The sequence below is a fragment of the Sarcophilus harrisii genome, chromosome 1 (assembly GCF_902635505.1).
Source record: "Sarcophilus harrisii chromosome 1, mSarHar1.11, whole genome shotgun sequence".
Classification (NCBI taxonomy): Eukaryota; Metazoa; Chordata; class Mammalia; order Dasyuromorphia; family Dasyuridae; genus Sarcophilus; species Sarcophilus harrisii.
Window position 1 is genome coordinate 533,446,255 of NC_045426.1, and position 26,592 is coordinate 533,472,846.

The window sequence follows — 26,592 nt, forward strand, 5'->3', positions numbered from 1 at the left end:
GGGCTTAGTGGGGGAGTGAAGTGAAGGAAGAAGGACAGCAGCCACCATGTGGCTGGTCAAAGATGGAATCTGGACTCTGGAGTTTGGAGCCTGAAGTCTTCTCCGTGGCTGAGATTACTGCAGCCCAAGAGAGCCCTCTTGCACTGGAACTCCCTTAAATACCCCAGCACTAAAGACCCCAGCATGACTACATTACACCACCACACTGGGCATGCTCAGCTGTAGAACATCAGTACACCCTTTCAGAGTACCAGCCTGCAACACAGTAAAGTTTTAAAAACGTTTATATGAAGCATATAAAGTTAATATTATAAATATTGTAGCTTAATTTTGGTTTTATATATCGCTAACAAACAAGTGTATGCACATATTAAGAAATATAAAATATGGAGAAGTTATTAGATATGAGGAATATCATATCCTTTATAAAAGAGACTTGGGATTCAGTGGTAAAAGACTGGATTTCTCAAATGATGGCTATAGTCAATGACAGAAATTGTTCTTTTAAAGCAGTGGTTTTAAATTCAAATGGAAATGGGATCCACTAATTTGTAAGTATCTTCATGGGCTACTTTTAAACTTATTTTATCATATTTTAATTTTGTCAAATATTTCCCAACTTCCATTTTAATCTGGTTTGATTTGTCATGTTTGATACTTCGATTTTAGACTTAAACACTGGTATGGATTGTAATTAGTATAAATATCTTCTAAAAAGAACATTTAAAAAATGTTTTTTAAAAAATGTTTAAGTAGATTCTCAATGCCAGTTTAAATATTTAATTTTTTAAAATTGGTAGCATCTTAAAATAGAGATTAGCTAATTTTAGTAAGTAGCTTAAATTTAGTGTTCTGAAGCCTTTAGGCTTAAAATTAAAGTTGAAGTTTACAAATGCACTAATATATTTGGAACAGGATGTTCCAAATATATTAGTGCATTTGTCGCTGGTCTGTATTGGTAGTTTTTTCTCCGGAAGTTTTTTGTATGAGTAAAAATCAAAGATTTTGTCCAAAAGTTATTCTATAAACAGTTATTCTATAAAATAGTTATTCTATAAAAAAGTTATTCTATAAAATTCTTCTCTGCAAACAGTTGAGGTACTTTGCCTTGCTTTCTATTACTTATGTGGTACTAGGTTGCATATTCTAAGAGTAGCATAATGATATACATAAGCTTATATTTTATAGAACACTATAAACTTAATGTTTTCCTTTACAATGTGTAAATTAGGGAGCATAAATATTATCTCAATTACACAGAGAAACTGAGATTAATGATTTACTCATAGCCAACTAGTTCACTAGAGATTGGATTTAAAAAATCTCCCACTCCAGTGTGCTTAACCCTTAATCTGCAGTTTGTGTTCATTATATTGTTGTAATGTTTCATGCCACTTTGTTTTGCAGAGGTGTTCTGGTGAGATTAGAAGGATGTAGCCACCCAGTAGTTATGAAAGGTTTATGTGCTGAATGTGGTCAAGACTTAACACAGTAAGTATAATTGAAGATGAAAAATAAGCAAAATTTGTTTGAAAATAAGCAGATTAAAAGGTAAAGAAGAAAATATATTTGTACTAGTGTAATTACAGTGTAGTAACAAAAATAAAGAAACCTAACTTGTATCTCTTATTCTTCTATTTAGCATTTGATATTTACCTGATATTAACTTCAAATTTAAGATTTTTTAATTTAATTATGTTAAAATTGCTTTTTATTTTTTTAATTATTAGCTTGAAGACACATAAATCTAATTAAGAAAGTAAAGTACTTGACCTTATAGTTTCTCTAAAGGTGAACATGATGACTGACAGATATAAAAAGTTTTGAATTGTGCATGCCAAAAGCTAAAAGCTCTAAGAGGAGCAAACTAGATTAAATAGGCACATGTTTGCCTAAATTCAGGTTTAGGACTGAATGATCAAGATTTAATTTTTCTTTAGATGAATAAAAAGCAGGCATAGCAAAAAAAAAATCTATAAGACTATGAAAATTTTACCAAGTCTGTTACATTGGTTTAAAAAAAAAATCTTATTCCTTAGCTATTTTAATATGATTTTCATATAACAATTTCAACTACAAAAACATCAGACATAAAGCAGAATTTTAATGCATATTCAAATATGTATTATTATACTATTCCTAACTTGTTTACCTTACAAACTAAGAAAAATATTTCGATTCTATATTTGAGGACCTAGCATATTGGGATTAAAAAATACATTAGGCAGACACATGTCCTTTGCTAAAATATTTAGAAAATTTCTAATTCCTCACTCACATAGGTGATGCATACTTCATCCAGAATATTGAGAATAATGAGAGTAGCATTATGTTTCTTATGCCTACTTTGTTTAGAGCATTGAACTAAATTTTATGTGACAAAATAGTTTGGACTAAATATTACATGATAAAATAGTTGCTTGTAGTGGGAATAAAGATCTCTGAAGTTGGAAGAATGTTAGCCTTTTCTCCCAATTTTCCAACACTAAAATTTTTCTAGAGAATTCGTAATGATAGGGGAATATGGCTTGCTCAGGTACAATTATACTGTAAAAGAGAGAAGAGAACAAAAGAACATAGAACATCCATTGTCTTTTATGTAATCAAAGCATTATTTGAAGGGGATTAGTGAGGGAAATATTTGGAAAATTGAACACCTGTGGATTTTCCCCAGTGGTGCAGGCTGCTTAATTTCTGTGTGCTGGACAATCTAGATTGTTTTTTTCCTGTGACATGCAATGTAGTAATGCTGAAATGTGTTAAGATTTGTAGAAACTCTGAAGGAGAAGTTGAAGTGTTAATTTTTATTGAAAACTTAGAAGGGAATATTTACAATACTTAAACCTGGTGGTATAAAAATAAAGTAAGCAGTGCTGTTTTATGTTTAGACCATTATGATCCTTTGATATCTTTCATATACTGAGCAGGGTAAGATCAAATACATTGTTTCCCATAAAGTATTTCATCTGTTCCCATGAATTCTTTCATAATGAAATCTCTTTCTGACAAATGGACTTTTCTTAGCCCAATAAAGTGAAAAATTTAGATACATTTAGAAGTATAATAAAAAAATTTTAATTTGTTTTCTTGCATATAACACAATATGTCTATTGTATTCTTATCAGGAAACATCTAGAGTGCAACAGATTCTTGTATTATAATATACTTTTTTTTTTTTTTTTTTTTTTTTTTTTTTTTTTGCTGAGGCAATTCAGGTTAAGTGACTTGCCCAGGGTCACACAGCTAGGAAGTGTTAAGTGTCTGAGACCAGATTTGAACTCGAGTCCTTTTGACTTCAGGGCTGGTGCTCTAACCACTATGTCACTTAGATGCCCCTATAATATACTTTTAAATAACTTGGAATAAAAGAAATCATTAAAATCAAATTGATTGTCCTATTTTATAAATAAAATCAAAATGGCTTATTGGTTAAAAACTTTTTTTTTTTAACTGCTTATAGTTTGAGTTGTCTAAGATCTAATTTTATATTTTTCAGGTTTAATTTCCATAGTTTAATTTTCATAAAGAGTTGTAAAAATAGCTAATTAGTTCATTGTTTCCACTTTTATTTTTCTAACTTTCAGTCCATTTTCATAGTCCTATATTTAAAACTACTCTTAAAATATGATAGACAAAAGTAAATCCTAAAACTCTATGGTGATTTTTATTGTGTGCAAGTTGTAGCTTTTCTGAATGTAGTTAGTATTGAATGTGTTTTACTGAAACTAGATTTTTTTTCCCCCTCTATGTCTAACCAAAGGTTACAAAGTAAGAATGGAAAACAGCAAGTGCCATTATCCACAGCAACTGTCTCCATGGTGCACAGTGTGCCAGAATTGATGGTTAGCTCTGAGGTAAGTTTAGCCACTTGGGGGTAAAATGGAAGATTTTGGAGGATTTTTCTTTTTTTAAAAATGAGGGGAATTTATGTTTCATGTAACCCAGGCTAATTGGAGGGGCGCGTGGGGAGGCCACAGATATAAAATCACCTTTCTTTCTTTTATTCAAAATTTTTCTATGTTAATGTTAACTGAAAATATTTTTTTCCAATGAATTTATTACATTCATACAAAGTCGCCTTAGTGGGGTATAATTCTCTCACTTTTCTTTTTTCCAAAGAGCATTCTGTACTTGAACAACAGACTTTTACTGAAGTATTAGTAAATGGCCAAGTTAATCATTGTAGGGATTAATTTTTTTTTTCTGTATTGAGTAGGAAACAGTATGTAATATTATTGCCACATTTGACTTTGCTTTCTGTCATGATAAGAGAACCATTTCCTCTGCCTTCTTATTTTACTTAATTTAAAATCCACTATTGGTTCAATTATAACTCACAGATAGAATCTGCTTTAGGGATTTTAATGACACAGAGTAAGTCTCATTTAGTTAATGTTTTTGATTTTTGGATGTCTCAGAGCAGTTTTTTTTTTTTTTTTTTTTTTTTTTTTGGTAATTCTGAAAAGGGAGCATTCTTGTCTAGTTCTGTCTCACAGCCATCTTCTAGTGTTGTTTGGTTTTTCTCATAATAGATGGTTAGTTCCTTTAGAATAGGGAAAGTTTCATTTTTGTCTTTGTATTTCAATTTATCACAAAGTATCTGGCACATAGTAAATACTTGTTAATTGATAAATTTTCATTACCATTTTGTTTTTTTCTGTCACTCCCAATATTTGCCCTTCCTTTTAGTTTTAATTTAGGATATGTTCATTAACAGCCATAATCAAAGCTCTTCAGAATTTTTAAAAATGGTATGGGACATGCTGGGAAAACAATTTTGTACCTATTGTAATTTTCTCTCTTTAAGATATAGTTATTAAGTGAAAATATTAGAGTTTAATCATTAATTTTATTCATATAGGATATCCAAAAGAGATAAAATATTCTTTTGTACAGAAACTGTTTTCAATATCTACTTAATTTTTTTTTCCCTACTACATCTTAAAGGCAGAAGATTTGAAGTGGGCTGTGTTGTGTGTGTGTGTGAGAGAGAGAAAATTCTAAATCTTAAGTTCAAATTTAGCATCTTCAAAAAGAAATGTTATATATTTCTGTCTTTTCCTAATGTTTTCTTATTATAAGATAAAAAAAACTTTGTATTCTATTTTTATTCTCTACATATTTTATAATGCCAAAAATTTCCTTATTTATTACTTTCCTCCATTTAGTAGTTTTTCTTGATAGGCTCTTTGCCCTTGAAAAACATGTATTATAGTGAAGAAAATGAAAAAGGAATGGGGAAAAATAAATTCTAAGAGAGATTAAAGAAGAGGGAAAGTTTCATGTCATAGGAAATTATGGCCTACTAATAGCAATCGTTCAGTGTCAATATTTGTCTATCTCAGTATGATGTGGGGTACTCATTCTACTGGTACAAATTAGAACCCATTGACATCTTCTTTTTGTAGTGTTTAAACCACTCTTGAATTGTCTTTTCCAGTAAAAAAAAAAAAAGTAACTCACTTGTTATAGTACCTTATTTCTGAAGAGAACATTAGCTCAGGGGCAGATTATTGGAGATAATGCTGCCACAGAAATAATGAGAATGTTAAAATAACTCTTTCTAAGATTAAATCAACTCCAATGGCTTAACACTTTGTAAAGATTCCAACAAGTATCAGTCAGCTTTCTGCTGCTGTCTGCCAGTTTTTTAAAGGGGTTGAATCTCTTCTTGAACTGAGGGCTTTTAGTTTGTGATTTATTTTGTTCTTTCTTTCAGCAAGCTGAACAACTAGGCAGAGAAGACCAGCAACGACTACACCGAAACAGAAAGCTAGTCCTCATGGTCGATTTGGATCAAACGTTAATTCATACTACAGAGCAACATTGTCAACAAATGTCAAACAAAGTAAATGTTATGATATATGTAACAATTCAGTAATTGTTCTTTGTTTTATTGAGATGTTTTCTATTTCTCTCTGGATAGAATAAGTCTTTTATATTTTATCTTTTTTATTTTTTAATTTTTTTTTTTGTTTTTTTTTCCTGTTTACAGAACTAACTAGATCCCTTAAAAGTATGTACACTTTCAAGGCAAGGAACATGTCTTGTTGGATTACACTGGATATATTTAAATGTATCTAGAATCATATACTTTATTGAAATATTTATATTAGGTTTTTTGTTTTTTTTTTTTTACTACAATGACTTGACTACTAAAGAAAAGGCAGTTCCTTTTGTATTTAAGTTTAGTCAAGTTTGACACTTGTTTTTCTTTGTCTACCACATGGAATGCATTCTTAGTGTTAATTTGGGATATCAAAAAGCATATCATAGTCTATCTTATATCTTAGTTGAAAAGACAAGATAAGATGCATTTAAGAATAATTAACATGGCATTATAACAGTAAGTGAAAAGAAGGTTCAGAGGTAAAAGAAGTCATCATGAGCTAACATAGTCAATTAGTACACCAGTCTGGCCAAAGCCAAGGATTAGAAGGAGTTTGTCTTGAAAAGGTAATTTGGGGCTAGAGGATCTTTAAGGACATGCCTAATAAGGACAGAAATGGTAGAAGTAGATTTTGGCTTGAGATCCAGAATATGGCTTTTAAGAGGGGTAGGTAGCGTACACTATGTTGCCCCTGGTGATAGTGGCTCCTTCCTCACCAAGTCTTCAAGTGAAAGCTGAAACACCACATTTAGTGAATGTTGGAAGCTGTAAGTCACTTATAAAGTGGGATCTTTGGATAATACTGATTGTTATTCTAAATTTGGAATTTATTCTGTAGTCATTGGCATCTTAAAATGGCTTTCATATGGGGAGTGATATATGAAAATGTGTTGGAAAGAAAGAAGCATGTTCTTAATCTGCAGCAAACAACTGCAGCAAACGATGTTGTTTGCTGTATTATGGAATTTAAAAAAAAATTAAAGCATTGAGAATGATTGTAACATTTGGAGACCTGTGTTTTAATCAAGACAAAGTTAGAAAGTAGATGGGTACAAAAAAATCATAAAGTTAATTATTGGCCAGGAATACAAAATAGTTCCCAGAAAAATAATGATGTCTCTCAATAAATGGCCTACAATGAAACTTTGCTTTTAGTAGGCAGTGTTTGCTTTAAAATAACAAAGCTATATATATATCACAAATTTGTACACTTATATTTTTTAAGTGTTTTAACTTTAAAAGGTTTTTTTTTTGGGGGGGGGGAAACTACATATAGTAAAACTTGCTTAATTTCACACTTAAATTTTTATAGACTTTTAATATATATTCATTTAAATTGATCTGTGCTGAAATTTGCCCAGTTTCAATTATAATGAATAAGTTAATGTCCTAAACAGAATTGTGAAGAAAAATTCTATTAAACCTCAAAGAACGGTTAACATATTAACAATTTACATGAAAGCATAGTCACAAATAAGTTTTAATTACCTATTAAAACTGGTCTTCTTTATGCTTACCTATTTTTTAAAAGTTAAAACTGCATTTCCTTAAAAAAAATTTTTTTTGCGATTCATCCTTTAATAACTTAAGCCTCTTCAATTAGTAAAATTATTGTACATATTTATGTCTTTGGAACTTTTCAAGCAAAAAGAAAACAAGCATTTTATGTATGTATAGCCATTACAACTAACACTCATTCTGTTTTTCAGTAGCTTGGTAATTACATTTGTCAGTTTATTCAAATATCATGTGAATCATGTCTTATGTTTTCAAATAACTACAGTATGAAGAAAACAACTATCTTTATATAGAATTTTTTTAGAGAAATTATTTTAACTACTATACAAAGTCATAAGGGATTAAAAATTCTATAACTTAAATAATCACATCATTGTATATCTGTAGATAGGAAGTGAACTCAAAAGTATAACAAATTGTTACATGAGATGCATACATAGCAGATATTTTGGCATCATACCTGCTTATTATTTATGATGTTATTTCTGAAACCATTTATAAAGACTTTTAAATCATATCGTGGGCAACTAGTAAATGGTAATAAGCCAATTGTAACCAATAATTTAGAGTTCTAATATTATATTAAGAACAAATAGGTTCCAGATCAAGGTATGTGTTAAAGGTATTGTCTCTGAGACTAATGATGAGAAAATTTAAGGATAAAAGTTGTTACTCTGTCATTCCTTAAAGTGACTTGTTCTTTCATAAGTTTTTCTTCTTTCTTCTTAGGGTATATTTCATTTTCAGTTAGGTCGAGGTGAACCTATGCTACATACTCGTTTACGTCCTCATTGCAAGGAATTCCTAGAAAAGATTGCCAAACTATACGAATTACATGTTTTCACCTTTGGTAGCCGGCTTTATGCACATACCATTGCAGGTAAGCAGTATGACTAAGAAGCTGTGAAACATTTTGCTTAATTTGACATAATGGGAACAACTATTTTTATTTTAATAACTTGATCTAAGATATGGGTCATGGAAATTAAGGCTTGTAGGAATTTGAGTTCTGCTTAGTTCAGCCTTCTTACTTTACATGCAGAGTCACTTAAGGCTTTCAGACTGCTAGTATATTATCCAAAGTCTCAGTGTCAGAGCTGAGATTTGAACTTGGGTCTTTGCCAGCACATTCATTGCTCTTTGTTATATTAAATTATGGTATCTCCTGGCTTATTATCATTCTTCAAATACTGTTTAAGAATTTCCCTGGGTTTTGTAATGATCAAGTAAATAGATGAAAATTATAGCGTTTTTTACCTTTCTTGAACTGTATTGATTTAATCCTTATGTATGATAAATAACCAGAATGACTAAGGAGACCAGCAAATCCCTTACTCTTATGTGTTATTTTCTGTTTTAGTATTCGACTTCCAGTTAGATCCAGGGTATCCCAAAAGTGTTTATGCAGTATTAAACACTTAAAGCTTAAAGATGAAGACTGCATGAAGATTTTTGGGACACCCTGTGTAACATAAGGGTCAATCTCAGGTTGGAATAGCTACTTTGACAATTAACATAGTTACCAGTTGCTATATTTTTGACTTGAGTGCCTATCTATATTCCTGGTCATTTTGGACTTTGGGACCATAATCAGGTTTATTTACAACAATACTGATGGAGTAGAAATCTTGAGTATATAAATATATCTATTTTCCTTAGTTGGAAATATTTTTAGAATTACACTGAAGGGTGTTTTGACAGGATTTTTTTTTTTAATCATCCTAGTACTTACTTCTGTGAAATAAATCTCTTTTACCCAGCAGACCACTGGGTTGGTTCAGTGCTAACACTGAATATTTTATATTTTCTTGTGATTGCTTAGGCAAATATTCTTTTAGATTTTTTTTTTGTAGTCACTTTATGGAATATGGAATTGCTGTAGCAATGTTGAACACTTGATGGCAGTGTTGGCCATAAAAATGATTTATGAGAAAATATTTTATATTTTGATTCATTTCATGAAATTGAGATCAAAATTAAAGGGCATTAATCTGTTCCAGGAAAATCATTAAATATGTCTATTTTAAAAGATGTGAGAAAGAGCCTACACAAAACTCTTCATATATACTTTTCTCTAATACAATCTATAGCATTCATCTGTTATAATCAAGGCAAACCATTAAAATTATTGTTTAATGTAGAACTATGCTTAAAACCCTGATTTTATGCTAAATACTTTGTATTGTAAATTTTGTAAGCTAATGGTTTTGTAGAAAGCCTTTTAATTGTTTTGCTTTAAAAAAATTTAAAATGTTTGTACTTTTAAAGAGTATTTCAAGAGGGCATCCCAGTTGCCTAACAAATGGGGGAGGGGGGGAAGTATTTCAATCCCTAACAAAGTGAAATAGTTACTGTCTTCATATTCTTTTTTTTCTTTTTGGGGGGCTGAGGCAGTTGGGGTTAATGACTTGCCCAGGGTCACACAGCTAGGAAGTATTAAGTGTTTGGGCTCAGATTTGAACTCAGGTCCTCCTGACTCCAGGGCTGGTGCTCTATCTAGTGTGCCATCTAGCTGCCTCACCTCCCTTCATATTCTAACAGGGCATGCATTAAAACCTGAAAAGTGAGAAAATCTGTTTAGTGACAGTTTTATCTGAAAGTACATATACTTTATTTCTTTTCACCATAATGCTTTTTGTCTGTGACATAATGACCATAATTCCTAAGTAATAAAAGGTTTTATTCTATGCAAAATACTATAGGAAATGAAATTTAGGAATATTTTAACTTGGCTTTTTTTTTCTTTCAAAAGGTTTTTTAGACCCTGAAAAGAAGCTATTTTCTCATCGAATATTATCAAGAGACGAATGTATTGACCCATTTTCTAAAACAGGAAACCTTAGGTATGTATATGACTATATGTATTGAGTTGTAATCACTTTAGAGATTTTTTTTCTCTGAGAACAGAAGAATACTTGGTTGTAAAATCTGTATCATAAAATTTGCATTTTAAGAAGCATTGGGTTATAAATTTAATCTCTCCCCTCATTTATTAAATTTGATTTAATTTTGAAAAATAATTAACAACTTTGTATTCTGATGGGGGAAAAAAACAAACTTAATTATTCTTCCTATTAATACTTAGAAGTTAGTACTTATGGTACTCTGGTTGTAGTGGATTTTTTTTTTCCCTAAGTTCTCTTCCTGTCTTTGTACTTTCAATTTTATCATCTGTAAAATGGGCCTAATAATACTACATATCTCCTTTCAGAATTGTTAGTAAAGTACTTTGTAAACCTTAAAATATTACATAAATGAATTATTTCATATTTCAAAACATCTTTAGGTTTTGTCTTTTGCTTTTTCCCTTCTTTTTAGTCTCTTCCCAGAGGTTACTCTGTATTCAAAAATGGTGGTGATACTAGTGATAGTAGTTGTGGTCACAGATGAAAGCTCATTGCAATGTTTATGTAGTTCTGTGGAATTTTTTTTTTCCTTAAAAAGGCAAGATGTAGATTTGCTTGTATTCTAATCTACATTCCTAATTCTAAGAATATTTATGTTCATTTTTTTCTGTAATGTGCCTAGCATAAAGTCCTGAGAACAGGATGATATATGAAGTAGATGATGTATGAAGACTAAAATGTGAGGGTCAGATGTGGAAGAATAGAGAACAGTAAAGGTTGAAGGGAACATTGAAGCAGAGAAGGGAAATGTTAAATGATGGGAACAGGCACTAAAGAGTAGAAAAAGAAGAGTTACAGATGGCAGGAGAAGGAAAAGGACTGAAAGTCTGGACAAATATAAATCCTACAAACTTGACCCTAAATATATGAGCAAAGTTATTTTGCTAAGGCTCTGATTTTAAATTTCCTATATTTATAGCTAAGCTCTATGATTTTCATTTTCCAAGGAACCAATATGTTAACTAGCAGTGGCATAAAAAAAAAAAAAATGATCGTTTACATTATCAAACTCTTCATTCCGTATTCATCTTTTTATTTTTCTATTCTGTGCTTTGAGTTTACTCCTTGTTCTATTTGATCCTATTTACTTACCTATGTTTCATTCCAGAGTTCTTCTGTGTTCACACAGAAATTGTTGTTTTTTTTGTTTTTGACTTTGTATTTTTTAAGTAATGCTATTTATTCCCTAAAAGTATTTGAGATTCTATCTCAAAAATTTACCTTTGCAAAACCCTCATCAGAAGTTTCTTGCTTTTTCCTTAAATATTGACATTAGGTAGAGTCTTATGGATAATGTCAATATTTATATCCTTGCCCTGTCCTGATTTACAATTAGACAGACCCATTTAAGTCAACCTTGGGTAAGGTTCCCTATTTTACACTAAGAAAATAGACAAGAAAAAAGCATTTATTAAGCTCCTACTATGTGCCAAGTTCCTTGCAAAGTATTAAAAATATCCAATAGCCAAGAGGCTTGCATTCTAATGAAAGAAGACCACATACAAAAAGGAGCTGAAAAGCCAGAGGAGCAGTGTACTAAGGGTAGAAGATACCCATCAAAGGGGTATCATGTTGGCATTTGGAAAATCAGAAGCAAAGCCAAGAGGAGAATGAAGGTTGGCCAGCTTGGGTCCTTCTAAAGTGGAGGAGGACAGTTTCAGTATAAGAAGGACCTAGGCACTGAGGGGAGTTCCAGGGTGAGCCTTCATCTGAAGTCATTTGGAAACTCAGAAGCACAAGTTACATATATAAAATATAAAACTTGTCCTAATTTGTTAACACAAATGGTCTTAGAATAGATTCTGTAGTTAGTGCCTATTAAAGGACATGTTTTCTTCTCAGTAGGAAGTTCTCTTGGAGTCAGTCAGTCAGTAAACATTAAGTGCCTACTATCTATTTGGCAGTATGTTAAATGCTGGAGCACTGTTCAAATTTGGCCTCAAATACATAATAGCTTTGTGACAGTGGTTCAGTCTGTTAGCTTCTATTCACTTTAGTTTCCTCAACTGTAAAATGAGGATTGTTATAGCATCTACCTCACAGGATTGTGATATAATATCACAATATTATTGTGATAAGGATAAGATATTTGTAATATGCTCAGCACAGTGTTTGGCACATAGGGATCCCACATAAAATCTTATTCCCTTCACTTCCCTAGTAAGTGAATTGATATGGACATGAAAGAAGAACATTTTAGAGGTTGGCATAAGAAAGAAGGGAGCCAAGAATAAGTACCACCATCTCACTCTATGCAAAAAACTGAAGTCTTAACCATTTTTCCTTAAATTCTTCAAGATCAAGTACCTTTTTCCTCCTGCCTTATTCCCTCAAGAAAAATAGCAGCTGAATTCTACTCTTCATTCTCTTTTCCCCGTCCCCATCCTTTACATATTAACAACTTTAGGATCTTCACAGGTGTTTTTTTTCCTGGTTGTTGCTCTCAAAATCTGTCATACAAAATCAGAAAAGTAGGGCCTTTATCAACCTCGAGCTATTGGACTTTGCTCATTCTTCATTTAGAAGAATGATGAATGGGGAAAAGTTGGACAAATTAGAAAGGTTAATGTTGGCTTACTGATCCTGTGTTGGAATTATATATCTACTTAACAGCTTTCTTGGCAAATACTGCTTCATAACCATTCTTCTAAAACATAGTTTTCCTTGGGTTCAAAGCCTTATTGGAACTAAGGATGTGAGAAGAGATATGTCCCATATCAGGGTATCTAAGTTAGTGCTACAGGTAAAAACTAAATTCTGTATTCATTAGTATCTATTGTAAATGTATATTCTTATAATAGACACTTTCTGATTGATGTTTGAATGATTGTTTTAAGAATTAATTTTTAAATAAATAAAAACATTTTCTTTCCCTCTCATTTTTCTCCCTCCTCCTATTGAAAATGAAAAAAGAAAAATAAAAACTTTGTAACAAATATATGTAGTTGAACAAAGCTAATTCCTGCATTGAATGTATCCAAAAAAATTTGTCTCTTTGTATCCCAAGTCTGTTATCTTTTTGTCAGATGAGTAGCATTTTTTATCATGGATCTTCTGGCATTGTGTTTGGTCATTGTACTGATCAGATTTGAATGCCTATTTTAAGATTGACAAAACTTCCCATAGAAACATGAATCCAATAAGAGAAAAGATGACTCATTACTTTTTGTTTTTTAAGGTAGGCTATGTCTTACATATTCTTTTAACTAGAATCTCTTTAAGTCCAAAAGCATTAGGAAAAAGTACATCATTCATATTTTCAAAAAATTTAAGGAAATGGGAAAATTTTGCACTGAGTCTTTTATAAAGAACTTGGAAAAGAAGGTTCTTTGGTGACAGATTGGTAAATTATTCACAGAACAACTGTTTATTGGTGATGGTGTTTCTAAGCCATCTCAGTAACATATAAATCTGTGTGTGTGTGTGTGTGTGTGTGTGTGTGTGTGTGTGTGTCTATTTGTTTATGGCAATAAGCAGAGAATGAGAAATATTTCTGTTCACCAAAAATAAAAGATTGGTCCAAATATCAACCCAATAGATTTTTTTTTAAAAAATTGTGCTAATAGTACTCAGACACATTTTTCCTTTTAGAAATCTTTTCCCGTGTGGAGATTCAATGGTTTGCATTATTGATGACCGAGAAGATGTCTGGAAGTTTGCGCCCAATTTGATAACTGTAAAGAAATATGTATACTTTCAGGGCATAGGAGATATTAATGCACCCCCTGGATCCAGGGAAACTCAAATGAAAAAAAAAGGTGGGTAACATGTGACATTTCACAAAAAAGTTGCAAATTTACATTTTGATTTATAATTCTATATATTTATGGGCTATATATCTACTTCAGGTAATAGAAAATACAAGGCTGCTTTTCTATAGTATTAGAGGAAATTTTTGTAGTTCAATTAGTGGTATCTAATTCTACTTTTAGTTTTCTATTAGTTCACATTTGTAAAAAGTATTTTAATTCTAATTCTGGTGTGAAGATTTGTCCCCATTGTTTTTTAAAGAGAGAAACAGTATGGCAGAGTGAGGAGAGAACTAAATTTGGAGTCAGACCTTGGTTCCATTTCTAACACAACTTGCATTTTGGCTATGAATAAGTCATTTAACTGCCCTGAGTTTCAGGCTTATCTAAGCCTTTATTCTACTAAGTTATAAATGACTTGTGATCAATATCAATCAACACATAACATAGCCCTGATTTGTTGATATATTGCTACTCCTTAAAAGGCACTATATCTGTGTCTTCATATTCAAAATAGTTATATATATATATATGCCTCTGTTTCGTTGTAGGATTAAGTTTGGGATGAGGAATGTGCATTTTGAAAACTTTTCTAAGAAGTTTGGGTAGTCAAAAGCCTTAGCCTAATAAGAACTAAAAAAAAAAAAAAAAATGGACTATAAGTTAAAATTTCTTTGAAAAAATTCATTATTGAAAATATGATTAATACATTCCTTATTCACTATCAGATGAGTTTTGAATGCTTAAATCTTTTACTCTGCTCACATAATATTTAGTGTACTAGAGCATAACTTATGAAGTATTATACCTTAAAGTATCTAATTGAAGTTCTGGAACAAGTTGGGTGACTATAACAGTATAATAAGGGATCATCACCCAATTACTTTATTAAGTATGTAGTATATGAATGAGTAGATTGGGATGGGAAGGGAAGTTACTTTAAATAATTTATTATGGCTTTTTTAAATTGTGGGAACTTTTTTTCCCCCTTCTTTTATATATATATACAGTAAATCATTCTTCTAAAACAGCTGAAATCTCAGAACAAACCACATCCCTGAAAGATGCTGAAGATGGAAAGAATGTTTCTTGTGTAGAAGAACAGAGTAATGGCCTTGGGAAATCCACAAAGGAATTGAATGGTAGTAAGGTTGTACACAGTGAATCCTCCAAATGGTGTTTAAGTTCTAGTGATAAAACAAATGAAAGACAGTCCTTCCATGGTACCACTGATCACATTACAGATGCTACTAGTACTAATGATTTGATAACTGCTAAGGAATCTCAGATTTCTTCAGAAAGGGATGATAGAACATTATCAGAAAAAAATCTTGGCCAAAGCAATGCAGGTAATGATTTGGACTTTGAACTCTCTAGTGACAGTGAAAGTAACAGTGAATTAGATGGTCGCAAATCTGCTTCTTCTGCATCTGATAGTGAAAATGAGGAGAAGAGAAGCTGGAAGAAGTCAAAAGCTGCCCAAGAAGAGACTTCTCAAGAACAGGAAGGAAAAGTCACAACTGGGGAGAAAACAGTTGGAGTCAATCATTCTACAGAGTCTGGATCTAGCATAAATCTTCATGGCAAAGTCAATGACCTTGAAGTACCAGAAGAAAATGAACAAGATGGCCTCTGTGATCTGGGAAATGGTTGTGCAGACAAGAAAGAAGCAGAGACTGAGTCACAGAATAGTGAACAATCTGGGATTACAGTGGGTGAATCTTTGGATCAGAGCATGGAAGAAGAGGAGGAAGAAGAAGAAGATAATGATGAAGATGATCATCTCATATATCTTGAAGAGATCCTTGTTCGTGTACATAATGATTATTATACAAAGTATGATAAATACCTGAATAAGGAGATCCAAGAAGCACCTGATATACGGAAAATAGTACCAGAACTGAAAAGTAAGGTATTGGCAGATGTTACCATCATATTTAGTGGGGTATGTCCAACTAATTATCCAATAGAAAGGACACGAGAACATTATCATGCAACTGCACTTGGAGCTAAGATCAATAAGAATTTGATATTGAATGCAGATGATCCCAACAAGGCAACTCACCTCATTGCAGCAAGGGCTGGTAAGTAGTTGAAATTTGTTGGACTGATAAAATCGGGCTTTTCTGGACTTTGCAGCCATATTTTCTTTTGGATCTAGGATTTTCAGAACACTTAAGGTGTTCTTAATATTTCTATGTTGGCTCCTCTCCTTATTGTCATGATGACAGTATTCATTTTAAGGCTAATATGTATTTCTTTGACACCGGAATACTAAATAAATTTCCTAGGTCATTATATTTCAATAGAAAATAAATTGATCCTTTATAAATAAATCCAAACCTGTTTACTTAAAAAATCCTTTGCCTAATCCACACTTCTACAAATATTTATTAAGTAGTTATGATGTGCAATAGAGATATAAAAATTAAAATGTCCCTCTCTGCCCTCAGCATGCATTTTAATGTAAGATAAACCTAATCTCCTTCGAATGGATGAGTCAACAAAAGAACATGAAGTGTTGGCAGGATATAAACTTTGTAAACCTCTTTTTATGCACATGAAGCTGAGTACCTCCAGCATCTAATGCAGATAGTCAGGGCCATTGATTAAAATGCTTCCCAAACTTTGTGAGTTCTTAAAGTCAGATGCAAAAATTTTGACAAGACTGAATCCATATGTAATGTCCTGATATTATTGAGAGGAAGACTGATGTTTCTTTTTTTCCCTTTACTCCCCATTTTTCCATCCCATACCTTAAGACTAAATTGAGAAGTTTGATCTAATTAGTATATATGCTTTTTGAGGGTTTGCTTACAACTTATTTTTATCATATTTTTTAATGCTCAAGGCATATGTAGAACTAGGAGCAGATTAATAATAGGTCAAAAGTACATTATATGTATTATTTCATTCCCATTTCTCATTATATTACATTGTTTAAAACCGTGGTTTTAGATGTAGCATATTTTTAAATACCAAAGTAGAACTTGAAGTCTTTGTACTTAATCAAAAAGAGAGGAAGATTCTTAATTGTTGTTGTCTTGTTGAAATACTCAGCATACTTTAAAAGGAGCAACCTATGTGATGAAGGAACATCAAATACTCATTTAATATTTATTAAACATTAAATATTTATATTAAATAAATACCACATACTCTAATTACATATAAGGATTATTTATTTTATTTGTTGCCTCAAGGAGCTTACATTCTTATTGGAGAAAGGAGACTACTAATACTTGTGAAACAGAAACCAATGTAGAATTATATGTAACTTAAGTGCTAAATGTGGATTTCACAGGAAAGTGTTAGATTAGGCTTTCATTAAGAATTGTAATGTGAACTAGGACTTTGAAGGATCTATAGTTATGATTAGTATAGGTAGAATAAAGAGGGTAGGGATTTCCAGATGATGAAAATGTGGGGACAAAAGGAGTTTGTTTCAAAATTTGTATGCCATAATTTTTTTTTTTTTTTTGGTCATCATACTCTGGGTTGGCCAACTGCTGCTACCTTGAATGGACTAGACTAATCATGATGATATTTATTTTTGCTTCAATAAAGCTTAAAGGCCTAAGGCACAAGAATACCTCAATCTCAGTTAATCAGAAAGTATTTATTAAGTGTGTCAAGCACTATTTTCAGTATAGAAGATACAAAGGCAGAACATTCTGCCTAAAGAGCTCTTGTTCTAATGGGGCATACAACATGCAAATAACTAAGCATATCCAAGATTATAGGTTTAAATGGAAGGCAGTTCTGAAGAAATTCATTAGTAATGGGAGAAATTGAGAATGGCCTCTTTCAGAAGACTAGAGTTTTGAAGGAAACCAAGGAAAACTGAAGGCTAAGAGGACAAGGGGAAAGCATTCTAGGCATGAAGAACAGCCACGCCTATCTTGCTGTTTGGTTGGGAGATTTAACAAGAATACTACTGCAATAACTTTGAAGTATATCATAGTGACAGCTATGCAATTGAGGAGAGGGGGGGACAAATACAAGACATGTGAAGGTCATAAACAAGAAGATTACATTAGACTGAGTATCTGCAGTAGATGTAAATGAAGAATCAAGTATAACTATAAGGCTGAGACTTGAGATGACTGAGAAAGGATGGTAGTATCCTCAACAGTAATAGGAAAGTTAGGAAAAAAGGAGGACTTGAGGGGGGAAAGAAATTGAATTCTGGTTTAGTATATTAAGTTTGAGATTTCCACAAGATAGTAATGCAGACTACAAGGCAAGAGAGAAAGGTGAGGGTGGGATACATAGATTTGGCAATTTTGTACATAGATGATGATTAAATCCATGGCAGCTAATGAGATCACTAAACAATATAGTATAGATGGTGAAAAAGAAAAGGAGAGATCCTAGAATACAATCTTCAGAGATAACCATAGTTAATAGGCATGACTTGGATGTGATCCAACAAGGGGGAGACTAAAGAGTTACATAAGTAGGAGGAGAACCAGGAGAAAAATAGTAACTTGGAAACCTAGAGAGAAGAGAGTTATTCAGGGGAAGAAGGCATTTGACATTGTCAAAAACTGAAGAGTGGTCCAGGAGGAAGGGATTGAGAAAAAGTTTGGCAAGTAAGAGATCATTAGCATCAGTATTTGCTTGTGCAATGCTAATTCAGCTCTTTTCCTAGGGCGCCTAAATGTTTTCTGACTCACTATTGCCTAAGCTATCTCTCTGAATTCTATATTTAATGCCTTTTGTGCCTTTGATATTTTCCTAATCTATCAACCTTGCTTTTTTTATGATTTTAATCCTACTTGAGCCTAAGTTTTAACACTTGACATATTCCTCACATATTCCTCCGTGTTGAATTTATGATCTGATTTTAGTCATCCTGTCTCTACTTTGCTAATCAGCTGCTTTGTTTATTCAGACTTCTTTTGCTGAATCTTTTTCTCTTTGGGTACTTGGCCTTGACTTAGTTCCTCAGGTCTTGGATCCTTTTATTGTATCCTTTACTCATTCTTTCTTTGATTCTGTATTCTGGCTATTGGATTCATTGTACAATTAGGGAACCTGGCTTGACTATAGAACTAAAGCATAAATGTTGGTAGATAATAGAAAGTTTAGATGGAACAAGACTAAGGGAGTGACAGTCAGAAAAATAGAGTATCATTGATGACTTTTGAGAACATTAATGGTATGAAAGAAATGATTTTAAAAGAAGATTAATCTTCAGATAATACATAGGACAAGTTGGATATAGGAGAACCTAGAATTGGACTAGGAAATTAATCCATCTGTGACAAAAACTATATTAATATTAACAATACCTCTTACTTCTTTCCTTCCTTTTTTCTTCCTTCCCGAGAGGAGCAAATGCAAATTGGAGGTAGTTTTTAAAAAAGCCATTTAATTGTGACAGTAAAGTTCTAGTAACTTTTAAGATTATCCTGTCAGAATGCTCAGAACACTTTAAAAATTGTCAGTATAAGAGAAAAGTAGGAAGGTGACTAGAACTAGTAAGGGGGATGAACCCAGGATGGAAAGATAAAAAGCACCTAGTAAAGAGGTAGAGAATGAAGAGAGGGAAAAGTGTTGGGATCTAGGTCCCTTAGTGATTAGAAAAAGATAGAAGGCACAGATAATAAAGGTTAGTTTTAGAGAAGAGGGAAAACCACTCATGATAAAATTGAAATATGCAGTATATATATATTTATATATATTGAACATACTGGATTAATCAGAAGTTGCTATTACTTTGGTTAAATACTCTTGCAATTGAGCATTCTGTGAGAATATATTTTATTTTCCTGATTACTAATCTTTTCTTTTATCTGTTTTAAGTTATTCCCCTTCTCCTCTGGTCCCCGAGCCTCTTGATCTTTAGAACCTGAAAAGCTTCACTGTTTCAATCAAGCTAGTAGAATTTACTATGAAAATAGAATCTGTGAAAACCCAGTTAACTCCACTCTTTATTTAGAGCTTGAGGGCAGATTTATTCTGCAAGCTTCCTTGCCCCTCTCTTCACCTTCTTACTATTATTCCTGTCATTCTTGACTATTTCCTATTTAGGCCAAAATCTCTTTGCCCTATTATTGTTCCCACTTCCTTATCTATTATCTCTCATGGAATAAATATGCTCCCTTTTCTCTACTTCTGAAGCCTTTCTCTCCCACTATCACCCAACACTCTTTTTCTAAGAAGTTCCTGCTATTTATATTATCCAGTTATATATTATATTATCCAAGTGCTTGTTGTGCCCATTTAATCAACTTCTAGGATACTCTTCCCTGCATTGCTCAGTCTGCTTAAGTATCTGACTTAGAACCATCCTTTTTGATATCTTTGGTGACTCCAGGGGGAAAAAAGAAGGGACACAAATTATAAAAATACTTCCATGATGTCTGTTCCATTTATCCTAGTTGTCCTGCTTTTATTTACAAATAGTCTTAGAATAATGTGACCTGGCTTCACAGTAAATTTTCTGCAGGTTTATTTTCCCTTTAATTCTCATTATTTTGAGGCAATACTATACCTCATTAAAAATTTTCCTCTTTATATTTTTATATACTTCTCTATTAAAATCCTAACTGTACTGGTCTGTTCAGCATTGTCCTTGGCTGAAGCCCAGTTTTGCTGTCTGTCAAGGACTAGAAGTAGCCATGGTAATTGGTGCTGATTAAACTTTCTCTTGCTTGGGGACAAAGGAATAATGTACCAGGAGTCCCAACACAGTTGGCAATTGGGTATGAAAAGTCAGACTCAAGAATTAAGAGGACAGGGAGTGAGCTAGAAGGAGTCAGAGACACAAGGAAATGTTAAAAGAAGATTTAGTCTCAAAACCTGATGTGGACAGTGAACAGACAACCTATCAGAAGGAATGATCAGGATTTAAATCTGCTACATGTTAGGAATCAATATAGGAAAGGGAAAAAAAAAAAGAAGAAGAAACTTTGTTCATCTTAAATTTCCATCAAGATCTCTGTTATTTGACGTTTAACCTCTTAATCTTTCCCATTGGGAGTCTGAGTAGATTTCATGGAAACCTGGAACCTTTGGTGGAAGAGAAATTATAACTTTGGCCCTTCCCATTGGAAGTCTGAATAGATTTCAAGGAAACTTGTAAATTTTTATGGAAGAAAAATTACAACTTTGTTTCAGTATAATTGATTTTCTTTATAATCCTGTATTTTATTTTATACATTTAAAAATATTATTCTAAGGAGTCCTTAGACTTTTCTAGACTGTCATAAGAGTCCTTGCTCTAAATTTACCTGACTTCCTTCCTGTCAGAAGAACTTCTAATACTGCCAAAAGTTTTACTAATCTTTCTGCTATTTGTTGAGGGAAAGATATGTTCTCTTCCTCGGGGATGTTCTGGAGAGCTGTACCTTGGGGTTGATGTTGGTGACACCCCAAATTTTGAAAACAACCTAGAGTGAAAATCATTGTTGTAATGAGGAGTTAATTATGGAGTAATTGTTATAAAAGACCCATTTTTTACCATTAATTAGAATACTAATAAGTCCACTACTGTTGCTACTAGTTGTCATTGAAGGGTGGGAATGGAGGCAATTGGCTGGTGCAGTTGCTGAACCTAGAATTAGGAAGATCTGAGTTCAAATCTAGCCTGGGGCATTTATCTGCTTTGTGAATAAATAACCTAACCACTGTGTACTTCAGGTTCCTTCATCTGCAAAAATGGAGATGGTAATAGCACTTACTTCCTAGTGTTGGGATATGGATCAAATAAAATAGTATTTGTAAAGTACTTTGCAAACCTCAAAACACAATATAAATGCTAGCTATTGTTATCAATGCTAGCTAATAATAGTGATGATGACAAGCTAAGTAGTTTTCCTGTGGGTTTTATAGGTATCTAGCCCATAAAATTAAACTTGCTTCCTGACAAAATGATTGAAGTTAGAGCCACCCACTAAATTTCTTATGTGATACTGTAAAAGTTCTTGAACTGTTCTATTGATTTTTGTTACTAGGCTATTGGGTCACAATCAATCATAAAGCTCTTATTATGTGACAGGAACTGTCCCAAATGCTGGGGATACAAAGAAAAGCAAAAATATGCTCCCTGCCATCAAGGAGTAAATGACATACAAACAATTGTATACCTACAAGATTTATATAGTATAAATGGAAGATAATTTGAGTAAACCAGGTTGAAAGTTTTAGGTTATAAAGAGTTTTAAAAGCCAAACAAGAATTTTATATTTGATCCTGGAAGAATTAATAGGAAGCCCCTGAAGGAATTAATTGGAAGCCCCTGGAGTTTGAGTAGAAAGTGATATGGTTAGACCTGTGTTATAGGAATATCACTTTGGCAACTAAGTGGAAGATAGACTTGAATGATGTGAGACTTGATGTAGAAGTCTTTTGAAATAATCTAGGATTAAAAGCCTGCACAGATGTCCAAATAAGTGGAGGGAAGGGGACAAATATGAGAAATGTTGGGAAGATAAAAGCGATAAGATTTAATAGTTTGAATAGTTAGAATTGAGGGTAAAAGAGGAATCAAAGATGATCCCTGGGTTGCAAGCCTTGGGTGACAGGAAAAATGGTGCTTTCCTTGGAAAATTGGAAAATTTGGAAAAACTTCACTGTATCTTGTGCTTCAAAAACTCCACTATCTCCTTGACTGCCAATGGAACAATCCATTAGCCCCCTTTCTCTCAAAACCTCTTTTTTAAATGCCCTAATAACTTTCTCAGTGCCATTATTGGGTGCTGCACATTTGTGAGGGTGTATGAACAGAGTGGAAATGCATGTGGATCAAGCCGCAACACTTGTCAGTAAATTGCTTCAATCCTCTGGTCTCTTTGAGCATCGGCCTCCTAAATTTCCTTGACTTACAGGTGACAGGTAATACGGAATAAGTGAAGCTTCTACATCTGGAGTCTAGAAGATTTTGCTGAAGTCAGATTCAAATCCTAACTCTTATAGCCATGGATAACTTAATCTCTCTTAACTTTTGTTTCTCTATAGTGTGTGTCTCACAAGGTTGTTAAATTTAAATAAGATAATGCTTTGTAAACCTTAATGTGCTATGTCTGTGTCAAATATTGTACTAACACCTCAACGATCCAAAAGGGATAGTTATAGTTTAGTTTTTATCATTACCTATAACTACTACATTAATGATTCTAAATTCCAAAATTCCCTTTTTATCTCTCCCTCACTTGCACTCCCCATAAATCTGTTATCCTCACTGTGACTTCTACAACATCCATCTCTTTTTTGCCCCATTAGTGTACCCTTTCCCTTGCTTCATCTGCTTTTTTTTTTTTCAGTTTGTCTTTAGATTACATACTATCCTTTTGAATTTTTACTCCCTTATCTTGTCACTATTGTTTGACAAATCCTAACACTCACCTACTTCATCTTTCTATTTTTCTCCTTTTACCATGCTTTTGAATACTCCTGAAAACAGTCTTTAAAACCTGTTGACTAGGAGGTTTGAGTGAGAGAAAGAAAGGGTCAGAGTAAATAACCTTTAAGATATACCTTACTTAAAATTTTCTTAATTGTAACTGTAACTTGAATTGTATCTTTGTAGTTGTATACTTCTGTTTCTCAAAAAGAGTGTTCCTCGTTTTTCTGGCAGTGGCTATTCTTTGTGTTGTTGTTGTTTTATTTGTACATGTACATTCATTTTTTTATATACATATTTCTTTATGAATCATGTTGGGAGAGAAAAATCAGACCAAAAAGGAAAAACCATGAGAGGGAAAGCAACCAAAGAAAAAGAAAAAAAAAGTTGGTTTACATTCAATCTCTATAGTTCTCTTTCTGGATGCAGATGGAGTATACTATCCAAAGCTTATTGGGATTGCCTTAGATTACTAAACTGCTGAGAATAACCAAGTCTTTCACAGTTGATCATAGCAAAATCTTGCTGTTACTGTGTACAATGTATTCCTGGTTCTGCTTATTTCCTTCAGCATAAGGTCATGTAAATCTTTCCAGACTTTTCAAAAATCACCTTGTTCGTCATTTTTTAATAGAACAATAATACTCCATCATTTTCTCCTATTCTTTGATTTTCTTCCCTTTTGTTATGTCCTCAAGCTAGCATCTTGTATATTTTCTCTTTATTTTATAAAGTCCTATAATGCATTTACACTCATGTCTTCACTCCTATCTCAATCTCCCAATTACATCAAAGCCTTTCATTCATGTCTCAACCTTCTGTAGTTTTCCTTCTGACTCTCCTACTTAGGCAATTGTTCCTCAAGATTATCAGTTATCTCCCAAATATGGAATGTAAGGACCTTCTTTCAGTCCTTTATTTTTATGAAAGTGGTGCTCATCCTCTCTTACTAAATACTCTTTTCCCCCCCTATCTTTGTCTTGTTTCTTCACCTATCTGCCTGACTACCCCCTTGGTCTCTTTTGATGATATCATCTGCTCCCATGGGTCAAATTCTCTTTATTTATTCTGATGACTTCCAGATCTCTATTTCTAATCCTAATTTCTTTCCTGAATTCCATTTTTACCTTATCAGTTCTATGTAAGCCTTCTTTGCCTAAAATCTCACATATTTAAAATGGAATTTTAATTATTTTGCCTCCTAAATCTATTCCTCCCCCCCAATTTTTTTCTTTGTTATTATCTAGTATTTATTTAGTATTTTAGGGTTTACAAAACACAATACAAATGTTATCTCATTTGATGTGCACAACAATCCTGGGAGGTATTTATATGTATTATCCTCATTTTACAGACTGGAAACTGAGACAAGCAGAGTTTAAGTAGTTTGTTAAGGGTCATCGCTAGTAATGTCAGAAGCTAGATTTCACTTGGGTCTTCTTAGCTCCAGATCTGGAGCTCTATTCACTACACACTTAGTTGTCTGTCCTTCTAACACTCAGCTTTGTGTTGTTTGTTCAGTTGTTTTAGATGTCTCCAACTGTGTGTGATCCTATTAAGGGTTTTCTTGGCAGAGAGAGTAGTTTGCCATTTCCTTCTGCAGCTTATTTTACAGATGAGGAACTGAAGCAAATAGTGATTTGCTTAGGCTCACACAGATAATAAGTGTCTGAGGCTAGATTTGAACTGGGCTCTTCCTGACTCCAAGCCCGCTGCATCATGTAGGTGCCTATCAGATTTGTGACCTCAGAGTTATATTTTGATTCTCTACACTCACATCCAAATAGTTTCTCTGTTTCTGTGGTTCTACAATATCTCACTTTCATCCCATTTCCACTTATAAACCCATCACCCAGGTGTAGGCCTTTATCACTTGATTAGCCTCTTTATTCTCCCAGATTATAGTCATTTTTTTCTCCTGTAGATCCTCTATACAGCTATTAAAAAAAAAAAAATCTTCCTATAAAGAACATAACTATGCCCCTCTCCTAAGAGGTTTCTCCTAAGAAATCTTGAAAGACTCCCTATTTCTTCTTGGATAAGATACAAACTTCTAGGTATTACTTTTACAGCCTTGTACAAGATTTGGGAGTGATATTTGCAAAATACATGGGGAAGCATGATCAGGTCTGGTTCTCAGCAATCAGGGCACCAGGGACCTACTATGTGAATTTCAAGGATGAATGACTTAATTTTTCCATGATGTGGTTTCTGGAGGGTTTGGTAATGGCAAGAAAGATCTTTGAGATGATATAGCTAGTAGACAAAAAAACACAATTGTGCCAAAAAGCATGTCTGAGTAGATTTTTTAAAGTGTTAATTTAATTTAAATTTTTTTTTTTGGTGGGGGAAGTCATGGGGTTGTTTTAGATCAATTACTTAAACATTAATTTTTAGAGTGATTATTTTAACACTAGGCACAGAGAAAGTAAGACAAGCTCAAGAGTGTAAACATCTCCATGTTGTAAACCCTGATTGGTTGTGGAGCTGCTTGGAAAGGTGGGACAAAGTAGAGGAACAACTCTTCCCTCTAAAGGAGGATTACATCAAAACACAAAGGTAAAAATGGATAAATTTTCCAGTTTTCCTCATGAATTAATTCATATGTAAGTTAAAAAAATTAAGTCTAGACTAAATGATTTAAGTTTCTTCCATCTCTAAAAATCTTATGGCTTTCTAGCTTGCTTCATTTAGTTCATTGCTTTTGAAAGGCATTGTGGAATGTTGAAAGAAGATAAATTATTATATAAATTACTTGCTTTGCTTTTACAAGTGTTTTATTATTACTTATTTAGCCACAAGAATAAATCTAGGGACACGTTAGTTTTTCGAATTCAGAATAAAACTTCAGGTTCTTTCATTTGAATGAACAAAGATCAAAAGCTTCAGAACTGGTAGGGGAAATAACCCATTAATTTAGTAGGTTTTACATCTTTATATTTAGTGATTTATTTCACTTAACTCCCTTTTCTCATTGTTTAAACTTTTGTTTTTTTAACATGTCACTTCATTCCAGTCTGAGCTTTGTTTCTTCTTAATATAACTAATCAATCTAGAGTTAATTTTAAATTACTTCTAATTTTACAATTTACAAGTCTGTCCCTTTCTAATTGTTCAGTGTACCATGATCTTTTTTTTTTTTTTAAATAACTTCAACATTCTAATTAACAACACTTT

At 32.7% G+C, this 26,592-nt stretch overlaps 1 protein-coding gene across 5 annotated transcripts in view; it reads left to right on the plus strand.

Annotated features, from left to right (window-relative positions):
- The window catches only part of CTDP1 (CTD phosphatase subunit 1), a 145,649-nt gene that overhangs the window by 19,496 nt on the left and 99,561 nt on the right, over positions 1-26,592 (plus strand). For 3 of the 5 annotated variants that reach the window (XM_031946741.1, XM_031946740.1, XM_012541588.3), the window contains exons 2-9: positions 1,408-1,491; positions 3,761-3,854; positions 5,720-5,848; positions 8,138-8,288; positions 10,161-10,251; positions 13,906-14,072; positions 15,074-16,147; positions 25,833-25,974. In XM_031946741.1, the coding sequence (XP_031802601.1) occupies positions 1,408-1,491; positions 3,761-3,854; positions 5,720-5,848; positions 8,138-8,288; positions 10,161-10,251; positions 13,906-14,072; positions 15,074-16,147; positions 25,833-25,974 (1,932 nt within the window). The remainder of the gene's footprint in view (positions 1-1,407; positions 1,492-3,760; positions 3,855-5,719; positions 5,849-8,137; positions 8,289-10,160; positions 10,252-13,905; positions 14,073-15,073; positions 16,148-25,832; positions 25,975-26,592) is intronic. The other 2 variants (XM_031946739.1, XM_031946742.1) reach the window with 2 other exon arrangements.